The 26,555-nt window shown below is 41.9% G+C and overlaps 1 protein-coding gene across 1 annotated transcript in view; it reads right to left on the bottom strand.

Annotated features, from left to right (window-relative positions):
• LOC132805468 (uncharacterized) overlaps positions 1 to 26,555 on the bottom strand; it is a 64,170-nt gene that overhangs the window by 17,007 nt on the left and 20,608 nt on the right. Inside the window, exons 7-10 of the mRNA XM_060820561.1 lie at positions 25,080 to 25,205; positions 22,989 to 23,034; positions 11,552 to 11,685; positions 947 to 1,075 (exon numbers count right to left, since the gene is read on the bottom strand). Coding sequence (XP_060676544.1) covers positions 947 to 1,075; positions 11,552 to 11,685; positions 22,989 to 23,034; positions 25,080 to 25,205 — 435 coding nt within the window. The remainder of the gene's footprint in view (positions 1 to 946; positions 1,076 to 11,551; positions 11,686 to 22,988; positions 23,035 to 25,079; positions 25,206 to 26,555) is intronic.

Below are 26,555 nucleotides of genomic sequence, written 5' to 3'. Positions count from 1 at the left end.
AATCTGGAGCACTGCAAATTCATGATGTACAATGAAAATAATGAATTAGCATAATTTGGTCTAAATGGCTCACTTTGTATTTTTCCAAAACCTAAAAACAATTAAGCGTTCGACATGCCATATATGCTCTATGTTACATTCCTCCTATACCATGTGGCTGTCCAAAGTGTATTTGAAAAGCAGACTTCTTGAATATCGGCCAATGCCAATCCTGGAAGGTAAGATAGCCATAGTCTGCACTTTACTTCTCACACCAGGTCGCCTTCAAAACCCTGTGACTTCACTTGGCACTTTTTTTGACAGCAGGACAGATAATCCTGCTGTGACACCATTTGCTGATGCTCAAATATCGTTTGTAACTGATCTTCAATTTGTTAAAATGGAAATTTCAGAGAAAATAAAATGTAAACTAATCAATCCCGGACTTCCAGTGAACAGCTATGTTTACAATACATAGGGATCAGAATTGGAGATACAGGTTGTTTTGCTATAACATATGCTTCGATAACGCAAGTTCATTGCAACGCAATTGATTAATTGGGGATGCTGTTTCTAAAGCACAAACTTTTAAAATGTGTGTTGGCTGTAACGTGATTACATCACCAACACTTTAAATGCTGTTTCTAAAGCGCAATTTTTCTATAATGCGGGGTTGCACAAGAACACAACCATTGCGTTATACAAGAACTATCTGGATGTCATATTGCCCTGTAATAATAATTCTCCAAGCTGTGCATTATTGGAGTGTGGCACCCTGAACGTATCACAGTGACTCCTGAATTTAACCTCAAATGGGAACTTAAATGTACAGTCTATCACTTAACATCAAAGAATTGTCACTGAAAATGCACATGTTGTGAACAGAAGCTTTCAAATTGTCATGACTTTGAAATGTTAGGGGAATTCTTGAGTGATTGTGTTTTCCATTTTAAATGCAATAACTTACCTGTTGAGTCTTACTTGTTGCTAGTTTTTGGATTATGTTTCCAACATAATTACTGACTCTTGGACTGGTTCTGTACATTAAGAGTAACTTCCCCAAAATTTTCAAGATATTCTCAGACACAATAGCAGCCTATAAAGAAAATAAAATCTTAACCAAATAAACCACAATGATAACATAATAAAAATACAGATTAACTTAAGGTTTACAGTAAGAAACATAAATAGAATTGTGAAATATTTTCAAAAATTATTTAAATAATAATTCAAAATCCTAAAAGAAATATTGCCGTTACAATGTGGCATTTCCCAAACACTTCTCAAAACACTCCCATCCAAGAAACTCAGCTGCTGATCAGATGTTAGAGAATGATGTTGTATTAGCGATTTTTGAGAAGAATTGTAGCTCAGGTTGATAAGTAAGTTAGCTCACTGAGCTGGAAGATTTGTTTTCAGATGTTTCGGCACCGTACTGGGTGATATTATCAGTGAGAGTCTCAGGATCTCACTGATGATGTTGCCTTGTATGATGATGAAATGTCCAAAAACAAATCTTCCAGCACAGCAAGCTGACTTACATATTTATGATGTTCTGTAGCCAGGACAAGAATTTGGCCCCAGCTTTGCTTCTTTCGGTGTCCAAAATGTACTTGGGTTGTGCGCAACACCTTGGGATTAATTGTCCTTTACTTTTACATCTCTGCTACAACTAGTGCATGAACTTGGTCTTTCTAGCTCAATGCTTTTACATCACTATTCATAAGCTCACAAAGCAATCAAAGGTCATCTATTTTATTCATATGCGATAAGGTATATTGATCTCTCCTACGTGTAAGTTTACAGAAAATGGCAAGATATGGAAATGTAAACATGAATCTGGCTTTGCCTATTTAGATTTAATTTCAAGTCTCTTTACTAGTATTAAACCAAAGTTTAATCTTTCAAAAAAGCGTTTGTCTTATATGGAACTAACATGATTACATATTATCAAATTAAAGCTGGTGAGGTAAAAGACACATGTGATGTAGAGAAGCTGTGGTTGTTCTCACAGCAGAGAAGATTGAAGGGAGATTTAATAGAAGGGTTCTATTAATAGAAGGTATAGAGTAAATAAGAATAGTTGATTTTGAGTAGGAGAGGAGGCAGTCATGCAGATTCAAGGTGTTGTGAATATCTAGTTTATAACTCAGAAGGTTTAGAACATAATTTCTGGATTTAGCAACAAACATTTTAACTGTAGGAAACAGGAGCACAAGATTGAGAAATTGATAAGTAACCATTTAAGTAAATGCGAATGAAACTAGCTTGGAGTTAATTAAAGATAATTGCTAACCCATAACTATCTTGCAAGGTTATGATTTGGAGAAGCTGGTGTTGGACTGGGGTGTACAAAGTTAAAAATCACACAACACCAGGTTATAGTCCAACAGGTTTAATTGGAAGCACACTAGCTTTCAGAGCGACGCTCCTTCATCAGGTGATTGAAGGAGCGTCACCTGATGAAAGCTAGTGTGCTTCAATCCATCATAATTTTATGCATGTTTTCAAACTATCACAGTCTCTTTGGGCAGAATCTTATTAGGCCCTGAGCAAAATGGGCTATGGTGAGAAGTGTCATAGAATCAGGAGAAATGTTTAGTGAGTACTATTGTAATGTCAAAATCATCTTGTTACAGCTTGTACACCTTTCTCAAGTGACATGGTGAGATTCTTGCTAGGCAGCAGCAAGTTCCTTATTAATGTTCATTGCTGCTTGTTAAATTCTTTGTTAACAGCCCAATTTGCCACATATTGTGATCTTTCTAAACTAGCCACTGAGTAGACCAGAGTGAGTTCTTAGCAGGGTCAACTTACCGGTTGCTAGGATATCAACATTTCAGGCACGCTGTATGAGTACTGGCCATATACAACCCACATCCACACACATTGACATCCAACATGTCAGTTCTATGAACCCTTGTGATCCCTCTCCAATCCACTTCCAGGACATTTCTACACTTCAATTCCGTGCCTCAGGCTACACCAGCATTTATCATTGTAATGCTGCAGCAAGGACACTTTGCACTCAAGGACATACACCCAACTTGTGGACTGGACCAGGCTGCACCTCTGGGCTGTTCATTTGCTCTCTTGGCTCCCACTCACTCTGAGCCTACTTGGATACTCGCAGCATCCTTCCCTTGTGGAGCCATTTTATGCTTTGTCCCCTCAAGCAGAGAAACCTGGCTCATACTATAGCTGCCTTTTCGAGGCAGTTAGCACAGGCCCAAAACCAGGAAGTTTGCCCTGGCTGTCAACAGGTCACCATCGAGCTCTGGTTAGGCCCCATTTAGAATACTGTGTCCAGTTTTGGGCCCCACACCTCAGGAAGGACATACTGACACTGGAGCGTGTCCAGCGGAGATTCACACAGATGATCCCTGGAATGGCAGGTTCCTGGGATTGTATTCATTAGAGTTTAGAAGGTTGATGGGAGATCTAATAGAAATTTACAAGATAATGCATGGCTTAGAAAGGGTGGATGCTAGGAACTTGTTTCTGTCAGGCAGGGATGTTAGGACCTGTGAGTACAGCCTTAGAATTAGAGGGGGTCAATTTAAAACAGAAGCCAGAGAGTGGTGGGTCTGTGGAATTCATTGCCGCAGAGTGCAGTGGAGGCTGGGACATGAAATGTCTTCAAAGCAGAGATTGATAAATTCTTAATCTTGCAAGGAATTAAGGAACACGAGGAGAGTGCGGGTAAGTGGCGTTGAAATGCCCATCAGCCATGATTGAATGGCAGAGTGGACTTGATGGGCCAAATAACCTTACTTCCACCCTATGTCTTATGGTCTTAATTCAAGGGGCCCAGTCTTTGCTCAGACAGTCCTGGCACAGTAAGTCGAATCCAGTTTCCGAAACCAGACCAGGGCCTGTTTGAGGCAGTCAAAATCAGGATCCTCTGCTCATAAGAGATGAGCCAAATGAAAGGCAGCTTGTCCTGAGTCTGTCTGCCCTGATGTGACCTGTTTAGTTTCTGAAATGAGAGAGGCAGGTACTGAGGGAGGCACAGGTATTACTGTAGGTGCACCCAAATGCGTGAGTATGCTGCAGTGAGGGCACGCATAGGATCACTGAGGTCACAGGTTTGGATGGGCAAATGCGAGAAGGGAAGATGTTGTGGTCATTCAAGAGAGTGGTGACATATGGCCCCTTTTTGGAACAAAGAACAAAGAAAATTTACAGCCCAGGAACAGGCCCTTCGGCCCTCCAAGCTTGTGCTGATCCAAATCCACTGTCTAAACCTATCACTCAATTCCGAAGGATCTATATCCCTCCTCACCTACTCATGCATCTGTCCAGATGTATCTTAAATGAATCTACCATGCCTGCCTCTACTGCCTTTGCTGGCAATGCATTCCAGGCACCTACCACGCTCTGTGTAAAGTACTTTCCGCGTATATCCCCCTTAAACTTTTCTCATCTCACCCTGAATGCGTGACCTCTCGTTATTGAATTTCTCATCCTTGGAAAAAGCTTATCTCTATCCACCTTTCAAGATTTTGTAGACCTCAATCAGGTTCTCCCCTCAATCTCCTTTTTTTCCTAAAAAACAGTCCTAACCTACTCAACCTCTCTCCATAGCCAGTACCTTCCATAGCAGGCACCATCCTCGTAAACATTCTCTGCTCCCTCTCCAAAATATCCACATCCTTTTGGTAATGTGGCAACCAGAACTGTAGAGTATTCTAAATGCGGCGTGTTCAATTTTAACGTGACCTGTCAGCTCTTATACTCAATACACTGTCTGATGAAGGTAAGCTTACCATATGTCTGTGGTATCCACCTGTATAGCCACCTTCAGGGTACAATGGACCTGAACTCCCAGATTTCTTTACTCATCAACTTTTCCCAAGGCTCTTCTGTTTACAGTATAGATTAGATTACTTACAGTGTGGAAACAGGCCCTTCGGCCCAACAAGTCCACACCGACCCGCCGAAGCGAAACCCACCCATTCCCCTACATTTACCCCTTACCTAACACTATGGGCAATTTAGCATGGCCAATTCACCTGACCCGCACATCTTTGGACTGTGGGAGGAAACCGGAGCACCCGGAGGAAACCCACGCAGACACGGGGAGAATGTGCAAACTCCACACAGTCAGTCGCCTGAGTCAGGAATTGAACCCGGGTCTCTGGTGCTGTGAGGCAGCAGTGCTAACCACTGTGCCACCGTGCCATGCCATAGTTTGCTCTAGAATTAGACTTCCAGCTCTCCAACCAACTCTCCAGTCTATCTATCAACTCCTGTATTCTTTGACAGCCCCTTATGCTTTCTGCTACTCCACCAGTCTTTGTGTCATCTGCACACTTACTGATCAGACCAACAATTGCCTCTTCCAGATCATTTACGTATATTACAAACAACAGCGGCCCCAGCACTGATCCCTGTGGAACACCACTGGTCACCTTTCTCCATTTCAAGAAACTTCCTTCAACTACTATTCTCTGTCTCCTGTTGTTCTACTAGCTCTTTATCCACTTAGCTGGAACACCCTGCACACCATGTGACTTCACTTTCTCCATTAGTCTACCATGGGGAACCTTTTCAAACACCTTACTAAAGTCCATGTATATGACATCTACAGCTCTTCCTTCATCTATCAACTTGGTCATTTACTCAAAGAACTCTATTAAGTTGGTAAGGCACAATCTCCCCCGGACAAAATCATGTTGCCTATCGCTGATAAACCCATTCTCTTCCAAATATAAATAGATTCTATCCCTCAGTACCTTCTCCAGCAACTTTCCCACCAATGACATCAGGGTCACTGGTCTGTATTTACCTGGGATATCACTACTGCCCTTCTTGTACAGGGGGACAACATTAGCAACTCTCTAGTCCTCTGGCACTTCACCTGTGTTTAAGGATGCCACAAAGGACGCCCTTTGTGGGCGGCACGGTGGCACAGTGGTTAGCACTGCTGCCTCACAGCGCCTGAGACCCGGGTTCAATTCCCGACTCAGGCGATTGACTGTGCGGAGTTTGCACGTTCTCCCCGTGTCTGCGTGGGTTTCCTCCGGGTGCTCCGGTTTCCTCCCACAGTCCAAAGATGTGCGGGTCAGGTGAATTGGCCATGCTAAATTGCCCGTAGTGTTAGGTAAGGGGTAAATGTAAGGGTATGGGTGGGTTGCGCTTCGGCGGGTCGGTGTGGACTTGTTGGGCCGAAGGGCCTGTTTCCACACTGCAAGTAATCTAATCTAAAAAAAGGTATCTGTCAGGGCCCCAGCTCTTTCCTCTCTTGCCTCCCTCAGTCACCTGGAATAGATCCCATCCGGTCCTGGGGATTTATCCAAATGATATCCTTTGATCTACCCAATACATCCTCCCTCCTTATGTCAACATGATCCAGAGTAAACAAACTCCCATCTCTAATCTTAACATTCATCATGTCCCTTTCCTCAGTGAACACTGATGCAAAGTAATCATTGAGAATCTCACCCATTTTCTCAGGTTCGACACACAACCTTCCTTCCTTATCCTTTAATGGACCAACCCTTTCTCTCGTTACCCTCTTGCTTCTTCTATATGAATAAAGGCCTTGGGATTCTCCTTAATTCTGCTCACTAAAGTTATTTCATGACCCCTTTTAGTCTGCTTGATTCCTCGTTTTAAGATTGGTCCTACTCTCCCGATATTCCACCAAGGCCTGCTCTGTTTTTAGCTGCCTGGACCTTATGTATGCTCTCCTTTTCCTCTTGAAATTTCTCCTGTCATCCACGGTTCACAAATCTTGCTCTTCCTATCCCTTGTTTTCAAAAGGACATGCCTATCCTGCACTTTCTTTGAAAGTCTCCCACACATCAAATGTGGACTTCCCTTCAAATAGCTGCTCTCAATCCACATTTCACAGCTCCTGTCGAACTTTGATATAATTGGCCTTGGCCCAGTTTAGTAGTCTTCCCTACGGATCACTCTTATCTTTGTCCACAAGTATTCCAAAACTTACAGAACTGTGGTCACTATTCCCAAAGAAATCCCCCACTGCAACCTCTACCACTTGGCCTGACTCATTCCCCAACACCAGGTACAATATGGGCCCTTCCCAACTTTCCTGGATGTTCCTTACAAATTCTGCCTCATCCAGATCTCTGACACTACGTCAATGTTGAGAAAATTAAAATCTCCCACCACCACCACCCTGTTGCCTCTACATCTTTCCATAATCTGTTTTCCAATTTGTTCTTCTACCTCATACTCACTATTGGGAGGCCTGTAGTCCAGCCCCAACCATGTAACTGCACCCTTCTTATTTCTCAGCTCTACCCATAATGCCTCACTGCTAGCCTTCCATAGTGCCCTCCTTTAGCACAGTCGTGATATCATCCCTGACCAGCAATGCAACTCCTCCCCCCCATCTTTTACTTCCCTCCCTGTCCTGTCTGAAGCATCTATATCCTGGAACATTTAGTTGCCAATCATGCCCTTCCTTCATACAAGTCTCTGTGATTGCAATAACGTCATATTCCCAGGCACCAATCCAAACCCTAAGTTGGTCTGCCTTACGTACTATATACTTGCTTTAAAGCATGTGCACTTCAGGCCACCAGTTCCTTTGCATTCATCTGCTCTCTGCCTACTCTTTCCCTTGGTAATGCTAACTTCATGATCCTGTTCCTTATAGTCTCTAGTTTCCTCCTCACTGTCTACTAGTCTCTTCTGGTTCCCAGCCCCCTGCCACATTATTTTAAAACCTCCCCAACAGCAGTAGCAAAAACTCCCCCAAGGACATTAGTTTCAGTCTGGTTCAGGTGTAGACCATCCAAATTGTAATAGTCTCACCTTCCCCATAACCCATCCCAACATCCCACAAATCTGAACCCCTCCCTCCTACAACATCCCTCAAGCCACGTGTTCATCCTGCCTATTCTTTCATTTCTACCCTGGCTCGTACTTGGCACTGGTAGCAATTCTGAGATCACTACCTTTGAGGTCCCCCTCTTTAACTTCACTCCTAGCTCCCTGAATTCTGCTTTCAGGACCTCATCTCATTTTTTTACTTATATCGTTGGTGCCTATATGCACCCGACAACTGGCTGTTCACCTTTCTCTTTCAGAATGCTCTACAGCCAATCAGTGACATCCCTGATCTGAGCACTGGGAGGCACCATACCATCGGGGAGTCTCATTTTCAGCCACAGAACGACCTATCTACTCCCCTTCTAATAGAATCCCCAATGACTATGACCCTATCAGTCTTTTTCTCGCTCTTCTGAACAGTAGAGCCCGCCATGGTGCCATGATCCTGACAACTGCTGCCCTCCTCTGGTGAGCCATCTCCCCCAACAGTATCCAGAACGGTATACCTGTTTTGGAGGAAGATGACTGCAGGGGATACCTGCACTGCCTTCCTACTCTCTCTGCCTTTTAGTCATCCATTCACTTCTCTCTCAATAATTCTAATCTGCGGTGTGACCAATTCACTAAAGGTGCTATCCACGACCTCCTCAGCATCGCAGACGCTCCACAGTGAGTCCACCTGCAGTTCCACAACTGCCATGCGGTGAAACAAGAGCTGCAGCTGGACACACTTCTTGCTAATATGCAAGTGTAAGAGTCAGGAACGTCAGCCACGTCCCTGAGCTCCCACATCAAGCAAGAGGCACATGCCACGGGTCTGAGGCGCCCTGCCGTTGTAAGCCTTAGATTTTAACTAACTAATACCAAACAATGCACTTAAATATATAAAAGAAAAAAAAACTTATCTTACAGAATCTTTTCTTCTGCTTAGATGGGGAATGGTGGGCTGGGGGGAAATACTATACGTGCAGTATCTCAGGTTTAGCCACTGCCCAAATATATACTAAGTCCTTACCTTCCAAGCAATCTCCTGGTCCCCAATGCCACATCTGCTGTGTCTCCCACTGCTCTTGGACAAGAAAATGGTAGAGCCAGTTGACAGAGTGAGTGTGAAGTATCAGAAAGAAGATGTTGGAATGGAGAAGAATACTGACATCTTCCTATAATGCGGGACATTCCTCCAGAAACTGAGACGAGGTGGCAACCTTGGAACAGGCTGGCATGGCCTGGTGTTCTGGCCTGCAGTGCTGGTCCTGGGGGAAGAGGAAGTCTCGCTTATGCACCACCTCAGTCCAGGACCTTGCCCACAAAGTACGGTGACAATTTCTCCCTTTTCACTTTGTCCAGGTCAAATGTCAGAAACCATGCAGGGCTGGTCTGACTGAACGTGCATGTCCAGGTGCACAACAGCCTTTTAAATATGGTGACGGTTCCAGGAATGCCAATCAATTCTAGGATCTCCAGGGAGTGATGGATTGATGTGGGAACAGCGTGTGATAAGATGGGACAGAAATAGAGCATGATATTCATTGTAAGGGCTGAAATGCCAATTAACTCAGTGACTTTGGGAAGATACAGCAAGAAACATCGCCTGCCCTGAGCAAACTTGTCCAATCAAACCTGACTTGACTTACATGTAAGATTCTGCAGCCCCCACCCCTGCACTTTGTACTTTTATTCATTTGTGGTTGTTAACAGGTTGTGGATACCAAAGGCTAATTCAACATTTGTTGCGCATGCAATTGCCTGTGAGAAAGTGATGATGAGCTGCCACCTTAAACATTCACAGTCTATGTGAAGTGGATCCATGTGCAACATTTGAAAGGCATCTGGATGGGTATATGAATAGGAAGGGTTTGGAGGAATATGGGCCAGGTGCTGGCAAGTGGGACCAGATTAGGTTGGGATAGCTGGACGAGTTGGACCGAAGGGTTTGTTTCCATGCCGTACATCTCTATGACTCTATGTGCTGTTAGTGAGCTCAAAGATTGAGCTTGTGAAAGTAAAGGAATGGTAATATAGTTCGATCTCAGTGATGGTGGAGAACTGGCTTGTAATGGCATTCTGATACATCTGCTGCCCCTGTCTGTTTTGGTGGTTGAGTTTGCAGGTTGTACGATGCTATCAATGGAGGGTTGATGAGTTCCTGCAGTTCATCTTGTGACTGTATACACTGCTGTCACTGTGTGTCTATGGTGGAGTGAGTGAATGTTAAGCCAGTGAACAGGGTGCTAACCAAGATGTTAGCTTTGCCATGGATGGTGTAGAATGTTTTAAGTGGTGTTAGGTTTGTGCTCTTCAAGACAGCATTCCATCACATTTGACTTGTGTCTTGTCGATGATGGACAGGCATTAGAGACTCAGGATGTGAGTTACTGACTGCAGAATTCCTAACCTGCTCTTGTAGCCGCAACGTTTACTTGGCTATCCCAGTTCAAGTTCATAGTAACCCCAAAATGTTAATAATAGGTGATGGTAATGCCACTGACTGTCAAGTGGAGCTGGTTAGATTCTCTCTTATTGGAGATTGTCAATACCTGGTACTTGTGCAGTGTGAATATTACTTGCCAATTATTGGCCCAAGTTTCAAGGGTATTCAAGTGTATTTGTACACTGACATAGTCTGCTTCAGAATCTGAGGAGACAGGAAGGTGCTGAACAATTCGCAAACATCCCCACTTCTGATATTATGATAGAGGGAAGGTCACTGATGAAGCAGCTGAAGATGGTTGGGCCTAGCACATGATCATGAGGATATACAGCAAAATGTATATCATACTAACATTTCTAGAATTGGGCTACTGGACATAGACTTCCAGTCACAAAAATACTGTTTGACCACCACCTTGGCTATCTGCCTCTAAACCAAATTTGGATCCATTTTGCAAAATTGCACTAGATCCCATGGGTTCTTAGCATTTTAACTATTCTGCCATGTCAGACCTTGTCAAAAGCCATCCTGAAGTCCATGCAGACTACATCAGCTATGGATTATTTGTCAAGTGCCATTATCACTGTGCTGTCATTTTATCCTGCTCTGCTGTACACCACTTACTTTGTGACTAATTTTTATCTTTTACGTATAAAGAGAGCGAGAGAGACAGACAGAAGAACACACCCATTAACCCTAATCTGTCTTCTGGTAAGCATGAAAGAAGTATTCCACCATAGACGATGATAGGCGGAATACTTCTTTCATGCTTACCAAGGCATAATGCAAGGAAGATACAGAACATTTTTCCAGCCAGCAGTGATGTTATGCACTTCCAATCCCTAGAATAACATAGCTAGATGCAGAATTAGCTTCTTTTACTAGGCTCACTTACATGTTTGAACCCCAAGTTTAGAAATGTGTCAGTGTTACATTCATTTTATCTATTTGTAAACACTTGAGGCAATTTTGCAAGTAGTCCTTAAATGTGGCTGATCTCAAGCTGCTCTCTGAGGTCTTGAATCAGACCACTCCCACCTGATTCTAATTGGAACCTTTTCTGCTGAAATAACGCACTGCTTTTAAGCAAAGGTGGAAGAACAAATACCAACCAACGATAGTGGGAACGGCTCTCCAAGCAGATTTCATTTTTTATTGTTTCTGGTTAACCAGTAATGCTGCAGTCAAACCCAATAAATAATGCTTGCTTGATTGATAACAAAATATATCATGTGCTTCTGGACACCACAGTAAGGCTAGTGCAAATGTTTTACTTTTGTTCACATTGAAGTCCTAAACAATGCAAATAATTTGAAAGCATCAAATATCTCCTACCGTGTTGGAATGATACTCTGTTAGAATGCTGAGAACAGAAAGAGCTGCTTCATTCACAAGTTTATTGGAGAACTTCAACAATTCATATAACTGAGGCAGGTAGTTCATGGCCACAATATCATTTTGAATGTCTGCTGTAATGAAGAAAAATTTCACCAGCACATTGTGAAAAACAATTCATGACATTTCTTCTCAAGCCAGAGCTACTCAACAAAACAAGATATAAACTCATTGAAAGCGAGGAGTGAATTTGGACTGCTTCCTATGAAGACTTTAATTCTGTGTTGAGTATGCTGTAATGTAGACTGACACAAGTGTTCTGACATTAAAAAAAAGCAGAGGCATGGGATCACGTTTGTTCAGTTTCCATAAATTAAATGCAAAAAAAAAAGGCACGAAAACAAGGTAGCAAGAAGAGAAGTAATGATCATAGAGTCATAGAGATGTACAGCATGGAAACAGACCCTTCAGCCCAATCCATCCATGCCAACCCAGATATCCCATCCCAATCTAGTCCCACCTGCAAGCACCTGTCCCATTCCCTCCAAACCCTTCCTATTCATAAACCCATCCAAATGCCTCTTAAATGTTGCAATTGTACCAGTCTCCACCACTTCATACCACATACCACACCTCTGTGTGAAAAAGTTACCCCTTAGGTCTCTTTTATATCTTTCCCCTCTCACCCTAAGCCTATGCCCTCTAGTTCTGGACTCCTCGAACCCAGGGAAAAGACTTTGTCTACTTATCCTATCCATGCCCCTCATAATTTTGTAAACATCTACAAGGTCACCCCTCAGCCTCCAACGCTCCAGGGAAACCAGCCCCAGCCTGTTCAATCTCACCTTATAGCTCACCTCCAACCCTGGCAACATCCTTGTTAATCTTTTCTGAACTCTTTCATGTTTCACAACATCTTTCCGATAGGAAGCAGACCAGAATTGCATGCAATATTCCAACAATGGCCTAACCAATGTCCTGTACAGCTGCAACATGACCTCCCAACTCCTGTACTCAATACTCTGACCAATAAAAGAAAGCATACCCAATGCCTTCTTCACTACCCTATCTACCTGCAGCTCCACTTTCAAGGAGCTACGAATCTGCACTCCAAGGTCTCTGTTCAGCACCACTCCCTAGTGCCTTACCATTAAGTGTATATGTCTTGCTAAGATTTGCTTTCCTAAAATGTAGCACCTTGCATTTATCGGAATTAAACTCCATCTGCCACTTCTCTGCCCAATAGCCCATCTGGTCAAAATCCTGTTGTAATTCGAGGTAATCCTTTCGCTGTCCACTACACCTCCAATTTTGGTGTCACCTGCAAACGTACTAACTGTACCTCTTATGGTCGCATCCAAATCATTTATGTAAATAACAAAAAGTAGAGGACCCAGCACCGATCCTTATGGCACTCCACTGGTCACAGGCCTCCAGTCTGAAAAGCAATCCCCCACCACCATCCTCTGTCTTCTTTGAGCAGTTCTGTATCTAAATGGCTGGTTCTCCCTGTATTCAGTGAGATCTAACCTTGCTCACCAGTCTCCCATGGGGAACCTTGTCAAACGCCTTACTGAAGTCTATATAGATCACATCTACTACTCTGCACTCATCAATCCTCTTTGTTACTTCAAAAACTCACTGGTCTGTAGTTCCCTGGCTTGTCCTTACCACCCTTCTTAAACAGTGGCACCACGTTAGCCAACCTCCAGTCTTTCAGCACCTCATCTGTGACTATCGATGATACAAATATCTCAGCAAGAGGCCCAGTAATCACTTCTCTAGCTTCCCACAGAGTTCTGGATACACCTGATCAGATCCTGGGGATTTATCCACCTTTATGCATTTCAAGACATCCAGCACTTCCTCCTCTGTAATACGGACATTACAGATGCTGGACTGCAGACGCTGGAAATCGGAGTCTAGATTAGAGTGGTGCTGGAAAAGCACAGCAGGTCAGGCAACATCCGAAGAGCAGGAAAATTGACATTTCAGGCAAAAGCCCTTCATCAGGAATGAATGAATTCCTGATGAAGGGCTTTCGCCGAAACATGGATTTTCCTGCTCCTCGGATGCTGCCCGACCTGCACAAATAGCATAGAATTTAAAAATTAGGTGAATGCCACTTAGGTCTGAGATGAATAGAAAAATTTAACTCAGAGGGTTGTGAAATTGTGGAAATCTCAACTAGAGAATGTTGTGGAGGCTCAGTCTTCGAGGATGTTTAAATTTGAAATTTCTGATTATAATTAGCGTACAGGGTTATGGGGATAGAGAGCAAAAGGCACTGAAGTGTTCAATTAGTAATGATTGTATTAAATGGCTAGACTTAGAATGTCCTGGTCCATGAAGCACAAAATGTTTGTGCACAGGTACAGCAAGTGATTAGGATGTCAAATGTTTATTACAAGGGAATGGAATATAAAAACAGGGATGGGTTGTAATAGTTGTATGGAGAGCTTTGGTGAAATTAAGTGGGAATGTCTGCTATAAGGAAGATGTAAAGTGGTTTCAGTAGAATTTAGACAGGCTTAGGAATTGAACAAGAACATGGTAGATGGAATATAATGTGGAAAAATGTGAGGTTATCAACTTTGGGAGGAGAAACAGATGTGCAAAGTATTTCTTAAATGATGAGAGATTGGAAAGCATTGGTGTACCCAGGCATTATTATCGATGAGTCACTGAAGTTGAACATTCAGATGCAGCAAGCTATTAGGAAAGCTAGTGGAATGTCAGCATTTATTGCAGGAGCATTTTTGAGTACAGGAGTAGTAACATGTTGTTTCAATTGTGTAGAAGTTTTGGTTGACTGCAGTTGGAGTACTGAGTGCAATTTTAGTGTCCTTATCTCAGGAAAGATATTATTACATTGAGGAAGTGCAACTAATGTTCACCAGACCTAGTCCTGGGACAGTGGGACTAACCTATAAAGAGGTCTGGGCAAACTTGGCCTGCATTTTCTCAAGTGTCAAATAATGAGAGGTGATCTCGTTTACAAAATACTAATTGAATTGGATAGGGTAGATGCAGACAATATTGTTGAAAATGTGTTGCTGGTTAAAGCACAGCAGGTCAGGCAGCATCCAAGGAATAGGAAATTCGACGTTTACCCGCAGACAATATTGTCCCTAGTTGGTAAGTCCACAAATAGCATAGAATTTAAAAATTAGGTGGATGCCACTTAGGTCTGAGATGAATAGAAAAATTTAACTCAGAGGGTTGTGAAATTGTGGAAATCTCAACTAGAGAATGCTGTGGAGGCTCAGTCTTCGAAGATGTTTAAATTTGAAATTTCTGATTATAATTAGCGTACAGGGTTATGGGGATAGAGAGCAAAAGGCACTGAATTGTTCAATTAGTAATGATTGTATTAAATGGCTAGGCAGGCTCAATGGGCTGAATGTCTTAGTATGTTCCTATTGAGGCCTACATCTGGAGTACCACACACAGTTTTGATCTTTTCTCAGGAAGCATTAGAAACAACTCAGAGGAGGTTCATTCAGCTGATACCGGGCATGAGCAGGTTATCTCAAGAGAAACCTGATATAGGCTGGGCCTGATTCCACCAACGTTCAGTACAACAGAATGTCCTATTATTGAACCAGGGAACTAATAAGACGAACCAGGAAATGGCAGAAGAGTTGAACAAATTTGCATCAGATTCCATTCCTAAAATACGCATAATCAAAGTCTGAAAGGGGAGGGAGAAGGAAATAGATACAATAATTATCATTGGAGAAGAAGAGCTAGGGAAACTAATAGGGCGAAAGGCTGACCTGATGGGTCACATCAGAATTTTAAAGGAAGTAGCTGTTGAAATAATGAATACACTGGTGGTAATGTTCTTGGAATCCTTAAATTCTGGGAAAGTCTGGAAAACTACCAATGTAACACAGCTACTCAAAAAAGGAAGGAAACAATAATAAATAAACAAACAAATTAGAGTAATTTTTGACATTGGGAAAATGTTAAAGTCTATTACAAAGGATGTAATAACAGAGCATTTAGAATCATATGTTATAATCAAGCAGGGTCAGCATGGCTTCATGAAGAGGAAATCATTCCTGACAAGCTTGTTATAGAAACAAAAACAGAAACTGCTGGGAAAGCTGAGCATGTCTGGCAGCATCTGTGGACAGATATCAAAGTTAATGTTTAAGGTCCAGTGACCCTTTCAGTGAATATTCAACCTGAAACATTTAACTCTAATTTCTCTCCACAGATGCTGCCAGATTTGCTGAGCTTTTCCTACAATTTCTGTTATTGTTTCCGATTTTCAGCATTCACAGTACTTTAGGTTTTTATTACGCTTATTGCAGTTCTGTAAAGAATGTAACAGGCAGAGTAAATAAAGGGGAACCAGTAGACATGTTTATGATTGGATTTGCAGAAGGCATTCACTCCTGGACTGCAAATCAGGTTACTTAATAACTAATATACTACCCTCAATACCATGGGTTCTTAAGGTGGATAGAAGATTGGGCTAATTAACAGAAGTCAGTCAGGATAAAGAGGACATTTTCAGAATGGTAAAATGTAACCACTGGAGTGCTACAGGGGTCAGTATTGGAACCACAATTATTTATAAGATACATTAATGACTTGGATGAGGAAGATAAATGTGCTATCAGTAAATTTGCGAATTGCGCAAAAATAGATGGGAACGCAAGTAGGGAAGATGGCATGGGAGTCTAAAGAGGAATGAGAGGGCAAAACACTTAGCAGATGAAATATAATGTAGGAAAATGTGAGATTAGGCACTTCGGCTAATTAACTGAATGTTAATTAAATGGGGAATATCTGCAGAAATCTGCAGCACAGAGGGACTTGGGATTCCTAATCCATATGAGACAGGAATAGGAGTAGCCCATCCGGCTCCTCACGCCTGCTCTGCCAATCAATAGCTTCATTGCTGATCTGACACTCATCACATCCACCTTCCTGCCCTTTCCCTGTAATCCTTCGTTTGCCCACTGATAAAGAATCTATCCCATCTCAGCCTGAAGTATACACAAGGTCTCTGCATGCACAGCTCTCTGTGACAAGGAGTTTCAAACACTCTCAACCCTCTGAGAGAAGAAATTCCATCTCACTTCAGTCTTGAATTGACACCCCATTATTCTGAGACTATATCTACTGGTCCTAGCCTCTCCCCTGATGGGAAATATACCCTCAGCATTTACCTTGTCAAGCCCCTTAAGAGTCCAATGTATTTCAATAAGATCACATCTCCTTCTTCTACACTCCAATGAGTAGAGCCTCAACCTGTTTAGCTTTGGCTCATATACAATCCCTCCATACGAGAGATAGTCCTAGTGAACTGCCTCCAATGAAATGATAGCTTTCCCTAAATAAGGGAACCAAAACTATTCAGAGTTCTCCAGATGTGGTCTCACGAGCACCTTGTTCAGTTACAGCAAGACTCCCCTACTCTTCTACCTCAAGCCCTTTGAAATAAGAGCCAACAATCCATTAGCCTTCCTGATTACCTACTGCATGTGTGTGCTAGCTTTGTGTTGCAATCTATGATTTTTCTCCAGTTAGATAACATGATGTTCTCTTCACTGTTCTAAAATGAACAACTTTATATCTTACTCTATTTGTCAAGATTTTGCCCATTTACTTAGCTTATCAATATTTCTCTTAAAATGTTTACATCCTTCTCTCAACCTGCCTTTCTGCCTACTTTAGTATCATCTAAAAATTTGGTTACTGTAGATTAATTTCCTTCCTCCAAGTCATTACTATGTATATTGTACACTAAACAAAAACAAATAAAAAACGTTCTGAAGAAGGCTCACTGGACCCAAAACATTAACTCTGCTTTCTCTCCACAGATGCTGCCAGACCTCCCAAATTTTCCCAGCAATTTCTATTTATGTTTCATTAATATATATTGTAAATAGTTGTGATCACAGGTTGCCAACCTGAAAAAGAACCCCTTATCTCTACTCGCTATTTCCTGCCAATGAACCAATTCTTTCTCCATGTTAACATACTACCTCCAACAACGAGTATTCTTATCTTTTGACTTAATCTTTTGTGAGGTATCTTGTTGAATGCCTAATGAAAGTCCAAATACAACACAACTACTGGTTCCCCTTTATTCTCTCTGGTTGAGACTTCCTCAAATAAACTCTAATAAATTAGTCAAACGTGACAACCCTTTCATGAATCCATGCTGATTCTGCTTGATTAGGTTGTGATGTTTTAAATGTTCTGTTATTACTTCCTTAATAACTAATTCCAATAATTTTCTAACTATAGCTGTTAGACTAATTGGCTTGTGGATATCTGCTTTTTGCCTCCCTCCCTTTTTGAATACCAGATGGAAACTGTTTTCCAATTAGATTAGATTACTTAGTGTGGAAACAGGCCCTTCGGGCCAACAAGTCCACACCGACCCGCCGAAGCGCAACCCACCCATACCCCTACATTTATCTAACACTACGGGCAATTTAGCATGGCCAATTCACCTGACCTGCACATCTTTGGACTGTGTGAGGAAACCAGAGCACCCGGAGGAAACCCACGCAGACACGGGGAGAACGTGCAAACTCCACACAGTCAGTCGCCTGAGGCGGGAATTGAACCCAGGTCTCTGGCGCTGTGAGGCAGCAGTGCTAACCACTATGCCACCGTGCCGCCCACCACTTCTGGTACTTCTCCAGAATCCAACATTTTTTGGAAAATTACAACCAATGAATCCACCTCTTCTGCAGTTGTCTCTTTTAGGTTCCTAGGATGCAATTTAGAGGGTGGAGGTTCAGCAGACTTATCTGCCTTGAGCACCATTAGTTTGTCTCATACCACTTTTTTTAGCTATGGTGATGGTATTTAATTCCTTACCAGTTTCTACATTATCCGCTGCAAAGACTGTTGCAAAATATCTGTTTACGTCCTATGCTATTTCTTTCTTCCCGAAAACCATGGGGAACCATAAATCACAAAAGGCTAGCATTCACTTCAGTAGGTAATAGAATACTGGACTTTATTTCAAAGGGATTGGAGTATAAAAACAGGGAGGCCTTGCAAATTCAATAAAAGGCACTAATCACACCACAGCTGCAATACAGCTATGGTCCCCATATAGGGTCATAGAGTCATAGGGATGTACAGCATGGAAACAGACCCTTCAGTCCAACCCGTCCATGCCGACCAGATTTTCCAATCCAATCTAGTCCCACCTGCCAGCACCCGGCCCATATCCCTCCAAACCCTTCCTATTCATATACCCATCCAAATGTATCTTAAATGTTGCAATTGTACCAGCCTCCACCACTTCCTCTGGCAGCTCATTCCATACACGTACCACCCTCTGTGTGAAAAAGTTGCTGCTTAGGTCTCTCTTATATCTTTCCCCTCTCACCCTAAACCTATGCCCTCTAGTTCTGGACTCCCCGAACCCAGGGAAAAGACTTTGCCTATTTACCCTATCCGTGCCCCTCATAATTTTGTAAACCTCTATAAGGTCACCCCTCAGCCTCCGACGCTTCAGGGAAAACAGCCCCAACCTGTTCAGCTCTCCCTATAGCTCAAATCCTCCAACCCTGGCAACATCCTTGTAAATCTTTTCTGAATTCTTTCAAGTTTCACAACATGTTTCTGATAGGAAGGAGATGAAAATTGCATGCAATATTCCAACAGTGGCCTAACCAATGTCCTATACAGCTACAATATGACCTGCCAACTCCTATACTCAATACTCTGACCAATTAACAAAAGCATACCAAACGCCTTCTTCACTATCCTATCTGTCTGTGACTCCACTTTCAAGGAGCTATGAACCTGAACTCCAAGGTCTCTTTGTTCAGCAACACTCCCCAGGACCTTACCATTAAGTGTATACGTCCTGCTAAGATTTGCTTTCCCAAAATGCAGCATCTCACACTTACCTGAATTAAACTCCATCTGCCACTTCTCTGTCCATTGGCCCATCTGGTCAAGATCCTGTTGTAATCTGATGTAGCCCTTTTCGCTGTTTACTACACCTTCAATTTTGGTATCATCTGCAAATTTACTAACTGTACCTCCTATGCTCGCATCCAAATCATTTATGTTAATGACAAAAAGTAGAGGAGCCAGCACTGATCCTTGTGGCACTTCATGGGTCACAAACCTCCAGTCTGAAAAACTACCCTCCACCACTACCCTCTGTCTTCTACCTTTGAGCCAGTTCTGTATCCAAATGGCTAGTTCTCCCTGTAGTCCGTGAGATCTAACCTTGCTAACCAATCTCCCATGGGGAACCTTGTCGAACACCTTACTGAAATCCATATAGATCACATCTACCGCTCTGCCCTCATCAATCCTCTCTGTTACTTCCTCAAAAACTCAATCAAGTTTGTGAGACATGATTTCCCACGCACAAAGCCATGTTGAATATCCCTAATCAGTCCTTGCCTTTCCAAATCCATGTACATCCTATCCCTCAGGATTCCCTCCAACAACTTCCCACCACCAATGTCCGGCTCACCGGTCTATAGTTCCCTGGCTTGTCCTTACCACTATTCTTAAACAGTGGTACCACGTTAGCCAACCTTCAGTCTTCCGGTACCTCACCTGTGACTATCGATGATACAAATATCTCAGCAAGAGGCCCAGCAATCACTTCTCTAGCTTCCCACAGAGTTCTAGGGTATACCTGATCAGGTCCTGGGGATTTATCCATCTTTATGCATTTCAAGCCATCCAGCACTTGCTCCTCTGTAATTTGGACATTTTGCAAGGTGTCACCATCTACTTCCCTACAGTCTATATCTTCCATATCCTTTTCCACAGTAAATACTGATGCAAAATACTCAGTATTTCCCCCATATATTAGTTTTAGAAGCAGTTCAGAGAAGGTTCACTAGATTGATCCAGGGTATGGAGAGACTTTCTTCTGAGGAGATATTGCACACATTAGGCCTGTACTCTTGGTGTTAGGAATACCGAGAGGAGACTTTATTGAAAAATGCAAGATTCTTCGGGGACTTGAAGGGTAATGTGGAGAGGTTGTGTCCCTTTGTGGGACAATCTCTGGCCAGATCTCATCAAATGGTGGAACATGTTCGATGGGTTGAACATGTTAGCCTGTTCTTAGCCTATTTCTTGCGATCTTATGATCATGAAACAAAAGCAAATGGAGTTGTAATTGGAGTAAAGAGACAACTCATTGGGTCCCAAGTGAGTGTAAGTTCCACAATAATGACTTCTCGGAAAACAATAACAGGAATTGTTTTCTGTTCTAATCTAATGTTGATTACTTCTGGGATGGGGAGAGCATTGACGTGTCTGCTAATAAAAAGTGGGCAGCATGGTGGCACAGTGGTTAACACTGCTGCCTCACAGCGCCAGAGATCCGGGTTCAATTCCTGCCTCAGGCGACTGACTGTGTGGAGTTTGCACATTCTCCTCGTGTCTGTGTGGGTTTCCTCTGGGTGCTCTGGTTTCCTCCCACAGTCCAAAGATGTGCGGATCAGGTGAATTGGCCATGCTAAATTGCCCGTACTGTTAGGTAAGGGGTATGTAGGGGTATGGGTGGGTTGCGCTTCGGCGGGTCGGTGTGGACTTGTTGGGCAGAAGGGCCTGTTTCCATACTGTAAGTAATCTAATCTAGGAAGATCAAGATTTAAATCAGTACATGGCACCAAAGAAAATCAAAATGGGGGCCAGTGTTAGTGGTCTGAAACTGTTGAACTGAAACAGTTACAGAAATCTGTAAAGTTCCTGATTAATGAAAGGTATAGTTCCTCAAACTTGCCTTGAGCTTCAGTGAAATATTGCAGCAGGTCAAGGACAGAAACATTAAGTATCAAAATAAAGTGGTGAATTAAAATATCAAGCAGTTGGGGAAATATGGGGTAATTTATTTGAGGAGGGCAAACAAAGCTAAGAAATACTCAATAAATGGGAAGATACTGAGAAGGATAGGGGAAGAAAGAGGTCTTGGAATGCACTTCCACAGATCTTTGAATGGGCTAAGACAAGTAGACACACTGATTAAGAGTACATACAATGCTTTGCTTTATTGGATGTAATGATGGAACTGTATAACATGCTGATTATGCTACAGCTAGAAACATTGTTCTGAGAGAATACAGAGGAGATTTACAAGAACGTTGCCAGGGTTTGAAAATTACCGTTATGTGGAAAGGCTGGATAGGCCAGGGTTGTTTTCCTTAGAAGAAGATGGTGATTTAGTCATGGTGAAAAATTATGAGAAGCTTAGATAGCATAGGCTGGAAAAACCTGCTTACCCTAGTGGAGAGCATAAATACTGGGGATATAGATGGAAGTGATTGGTAGAAAGATGAGGAGAAACCTTTTCACCCAGATTCTCGTTTCGGACAGAAGGGCTTATGCCCGAAATGTTGATTCTCCTGCTCCTTTGATGCTGCCTGACCTGCTGCACTTTTCCAGCAACATTTTTAAGTTTATTTTACTGTCAGTATCTTAGTTCAAATGGAGTTGCTGCCTTATTTTTACGCTTTATAATCTTCCTGATGCCTTCCCTACAATAGTGAATATTAACTTTTGCTACTGAGTTAACCAAGTCCTAACCCATCTGCAGATGTAGTAAAGCCTACTTGCTGCAGTATGGAGTGAAAATGACATTTTTTTGCAGTAATTTAACTCAAACACAATAATTGCCAGATTTCTAATGTATGGTTTCTGGAAATCCTTTTTCTTTAACTGTCCACTGGATATTTCCTGTGGCCACGTTTAGTGAACCTTATGCAAGAGCTGTCAGCACTTTCAGGTCAGTGCAGCCAGCCCCAGAACCTCACTCACTGTAATATCAAAGGCAAATTGCATTCTTACATTAAAAGTAGCTTTTAAGTATCCAGTTCTGTAAAGAATACAGATTCCAAATATGGTCTATGAACATGAGATGTACTCATTTTTATCATGATTTTGACTTCTAATATTGACACGCAAATCTTCAATTCCTCAAATGTCTCAACTAATATTTTCACAGGTTTTCATTTCTGAAAGAAATTCTGTTAGCTTTTGCAAAACTCAAAGCTAAGGAACAGAGAAGTAGTGGGGACCAGGGAGAGAGTATGAGTTGAAGTTACACCAGAGAAATTTTATCTCAGTGTTTCTGTACTGAACAGCAGCATGGTGTATGAAATTATTTGGGATATGAATTGTTTTGCCCTCCAAGTTCAAAACCATAGCCCAAATTTATGGAACTAAACCAGGAAGCAAAACAATTTGTTCAACCTGAAAACAGTAATTAATTAGGAATCAATTCAAGTCTTATGCATTGAATGATTCATATATGGTTTGATAGACGTTTCTTACAATCAGCCCTTCTGGGTAGAAATTAAGAATAAAGCATACATGCACCACAATTTTTATATCAGAATTAGTAAAAGATTATCACACATCCCAAAGTCATTTATCTCCTGAACATGGTGACAAAATTAAGTTGCTCTCCTCTTACCATTTAGGAATAAGTTCCGGAGGCAGTAACATGCTTGACAGCAGACCTATTGAAAGTAAAGAAATCTGATCAAGAAGAGTGAAACTAATGAACTTTACAACAATGAGAATAGTTCTGTAATTTTATTGTGTGTTTTTATATTTTTGAAAAGCATTAAATGCAGCTAGAAAATATTATAAGTTCCACCTCCAAAGGCAAATTCATAATGTCGACTGGGCCTGATGTTATAATGCAAAATTGAAGGATGTTCTGAATGGCGCCATCTTCACATTGTGTTTGCCACTTGTAGGAAACTCATTTTAAATTTCAGGATGAACACTTCTGATATGTCTGGACAGATCTATATAATCTTGGAATGTAAAAATCATTCATGCTTACAAATCAGTCTGATGGTGACCAGAAAAGGTTGCAACCTTATAACAAGTCTATTTGGCCCAATGTGGATGGAGAGTGGGAGTCCTATTCCCAGGTGATTACTGCTAGCAGCAGAATGGGCATTGTCCAACTGATAAGCTGTCGGTGCTAGTATTTCATAGTCAACATGGGGAGGAATACTTGATGCTGCTGGGTGAGGATATGATTAGAATCTGCTGTGATACTAAAAAGTCAAATATTTTTTGAGAGAGTAGACTTCATCTGCCTCTGCCACAGCGGCCTACCAGAACCTGAAGGCCTCGTCCCTCTTTCTGGATTTTAATCCCCCTGCCCCCAAGAACCTGCCTTCACCTGCACTTCACCAGGTCCTAATCATTATTTAGCTCCCTACCTGGCACAATACCCCTCTCCCACATGGCATCCTATCTCACCTAGCAGATTAATCCCTGGTAGCCTACCCACATGACACCCTCTCTCACTGGAACCCTACTGTAGTGATTGTAAGGAGGTCAGCCAGGTGGACCTCATAGAATGTGAGTTCCTTGACTGGGGCTGTTAATCTGGTCCAATCAGGGAGCCCTAGCCACAGATATAAACTGTTCACTCGGAGAACTGGCTATAAGGGAGCTGGATCAGTGTCAAGGAATCTCCATGTGAAAATAAATGTTGACTTGTGACAGGAAACCGGCCTCTGTGAAATTATTTCACCTACCTCCTAGTGACTTGGCATCCTACCCATCTAGCCCATGACAATCCTAGCACCCTACTTACCCAACAGCTTAATCTCACGCTTACCTTACTATTGATTAGTTTGACCCTTTAATTTGCTAAAGTGTCTGTGATTCTGTAAATTCTTTAAATGGCAGCTGACTGCTGAGAAAAGATCTTCGCCCAACAGTTTGGTACTATGGCAGAACATTCTGAATGGAAGTATGCCTCTGCATTTCTGAATTGGAGTCTCCTCTCAGACATGTAGAGAACATAGAACATTACAGTGCAGTACAGGCCCTTCAGCCCTTGGATGCTGCACCAACCTGTGAAAATTATCATCCATATGTGTCCAATGTCCATTTAAATGTCCTTAATGTCGGTGAGTCTACTACAGTTGTAGGCAGGCTGTTCCACACCCTGCTACTCTCTGAGTGAAGGAACTACCCCTAATATCTGTCCTAATCCCCTCAATTTAAAGCTATGTCCCCTTGTGTCAGCCTTCAGCATCCGGGGAAAAAGGCTCTCACTGTCCAGTCTATCCAACCCTCTAATTATCTTATACGTCTCGATTAAGCCACCTCTCCATCTTCTTCTCTCCAATGAAAACAGCCTCAGTTCCCTCAACCTTTCCTCATAAGACATCCCTTCCATACCAGGCAACATCCTAGAGAAAGAACGTGTGGAGTGGTAATCTGCATGAGATTGCCAAGCCCAGGAAATCCCAGCCCATTTGTTAGAAGAAATGGGTAAATTAGGAAAGGTAGAGTTACTCATTACTCATTTGATTTTGTTTTACCTGAAGCCATTCCTTTATGTGAATATAGCCCAAACAAACAGTTTACACAGATTTATAACCTAATGGAATTCTACCCAATGCCAAAATATTAGAACATTCCCAGATAACTTCCCTACCTCCTCCATTTTGTCATTGGTTTGACATAAATTATAATAATTCCATTTCATAATGTAGCAATCATAAGAAAATGAATTGCTCAGAAATCTCACCTTTACCACAGTGGAAGACATAAGACCCTGTAACATGTTGAAGAGCATGCCATCACCTACTTGAAGCATACTTGGATGATGCTGTGGATTGGATGCGATGTTGGTCAATGCAGAACAACTGTAATACTTAGAGGAAAGAACCCATGATTAAAATAGTGTAGTAGTCATGTAGTAGATGAACACGTTGCAGTCTGGCTGCTTATTAGGGTTTTGAAAAGGCAGATGCAAATACACAGATAGCTTCTGACTTTACCTATTGGATACTTGGGAGATCAGTACAAAGAAAGGAATTTCCAGACATTAGAATGGGGCAAAAAATGCGCATCATATATGTGGAGAGATGGCGGCATCACGGTAAACTCATTGAACTATAACTCAGAGACACAAGACAATAGTCTTGGAACATAAATTCAAATTCCACCACAGCAGCTGTTAATTGATTAAAATGTTAATTTAATAAATAGTTAGTACAGTTAGCAATGAATAAATCTGAAGTAATGGCAGCCATGAAACCATTGTTCATTTCTGTATGAACCCATTTGATTCACTAATGGCCTTTAAGGTAGGAAAGGGCAAACAAATGCTGACATCCCATGGAAGAACAAAGAAATAAAATGCACACTGTTACATAACATTTCGTAAAATCTAAACAAACTATTGGTATAAACTATATAATAGTTGTGATGCATATATGGAACAAACTGTCAAAGGAATTAGTAGAGATGGGTAAAATCACAACATTTAAAAGACATTTATACAGGTTCTTCGATAGGCAAATGGTACTAGTTCAGTTCAGGAAGCTTTGTTGGCATGGATGAGTTGGGCTGAAGGGTCTTTTTCTGTGCTGTACCTTTCTCTGACTCTATGATTCTAGTCAAGTTTACTGAAACAAGTGTAACTAATCCTACATTTTCACTTTGTGTTTCCTACTGAGCATGCAGGTTAAATATGTAAACAATGCATATTTAATTCATGACTTACACCCCGTTTCTATGTACAGAGCTTATTGTAAGTCAGGTATCTTGATTCAACTCAAATAAAGATAAGGAAACAACCTGCTGATTATCCTATATTGTCCTCCATGCTCAACACTACGGGTATAAAACATTTTCCGGGTTGGGGTCTTCAATCTCCTTCATCAAAAGCCTTGGTTTTTTCCACCACTGACTAAACTCTCCATATCTCGAAGAACGTAAATACCAGCTGGTAATTTATCGCAGGTGGAAAGGGAACCAACACAAGAGGATAACTTACTTAACCTCATTTCGTTAATTTAACTGTCACAGATGCAATTACCCATGACAACATTGGTAGAATAATTCTTCACCATCGACAAGAAGCACGTCAGTAAGTTGTTTTAATATAGCATCTCCCAAATCTGCAGCCTCCACTATTTAAACGGAGAAGGGCTTCATGACCATACGTGTACCATCAGCTTTCTCCTTCCCTTCAAGTCATGCATCATCCTGAGCTGAA

This window comes from Hemiscyllium ocellatum, chromosome 3, assembly GCF_020745735.1.
Source record: "Hemiscyllium ocellatum isolate sHemOce1 chromosome 3, sHemOce1.pat.X.cur, whole genome shotgun sequence".
NCBI classification, from domain to species: Eukaryota; Metazoa; Chordata; class Chondrichthyes; order Orectolobiformes; family Hemiscylliidae; genus Hemiscyllium; species Hemiscyllium ocellatum.
This window is presented reverse-complemented; position numbering and strand designations above follow the sequence as displayed.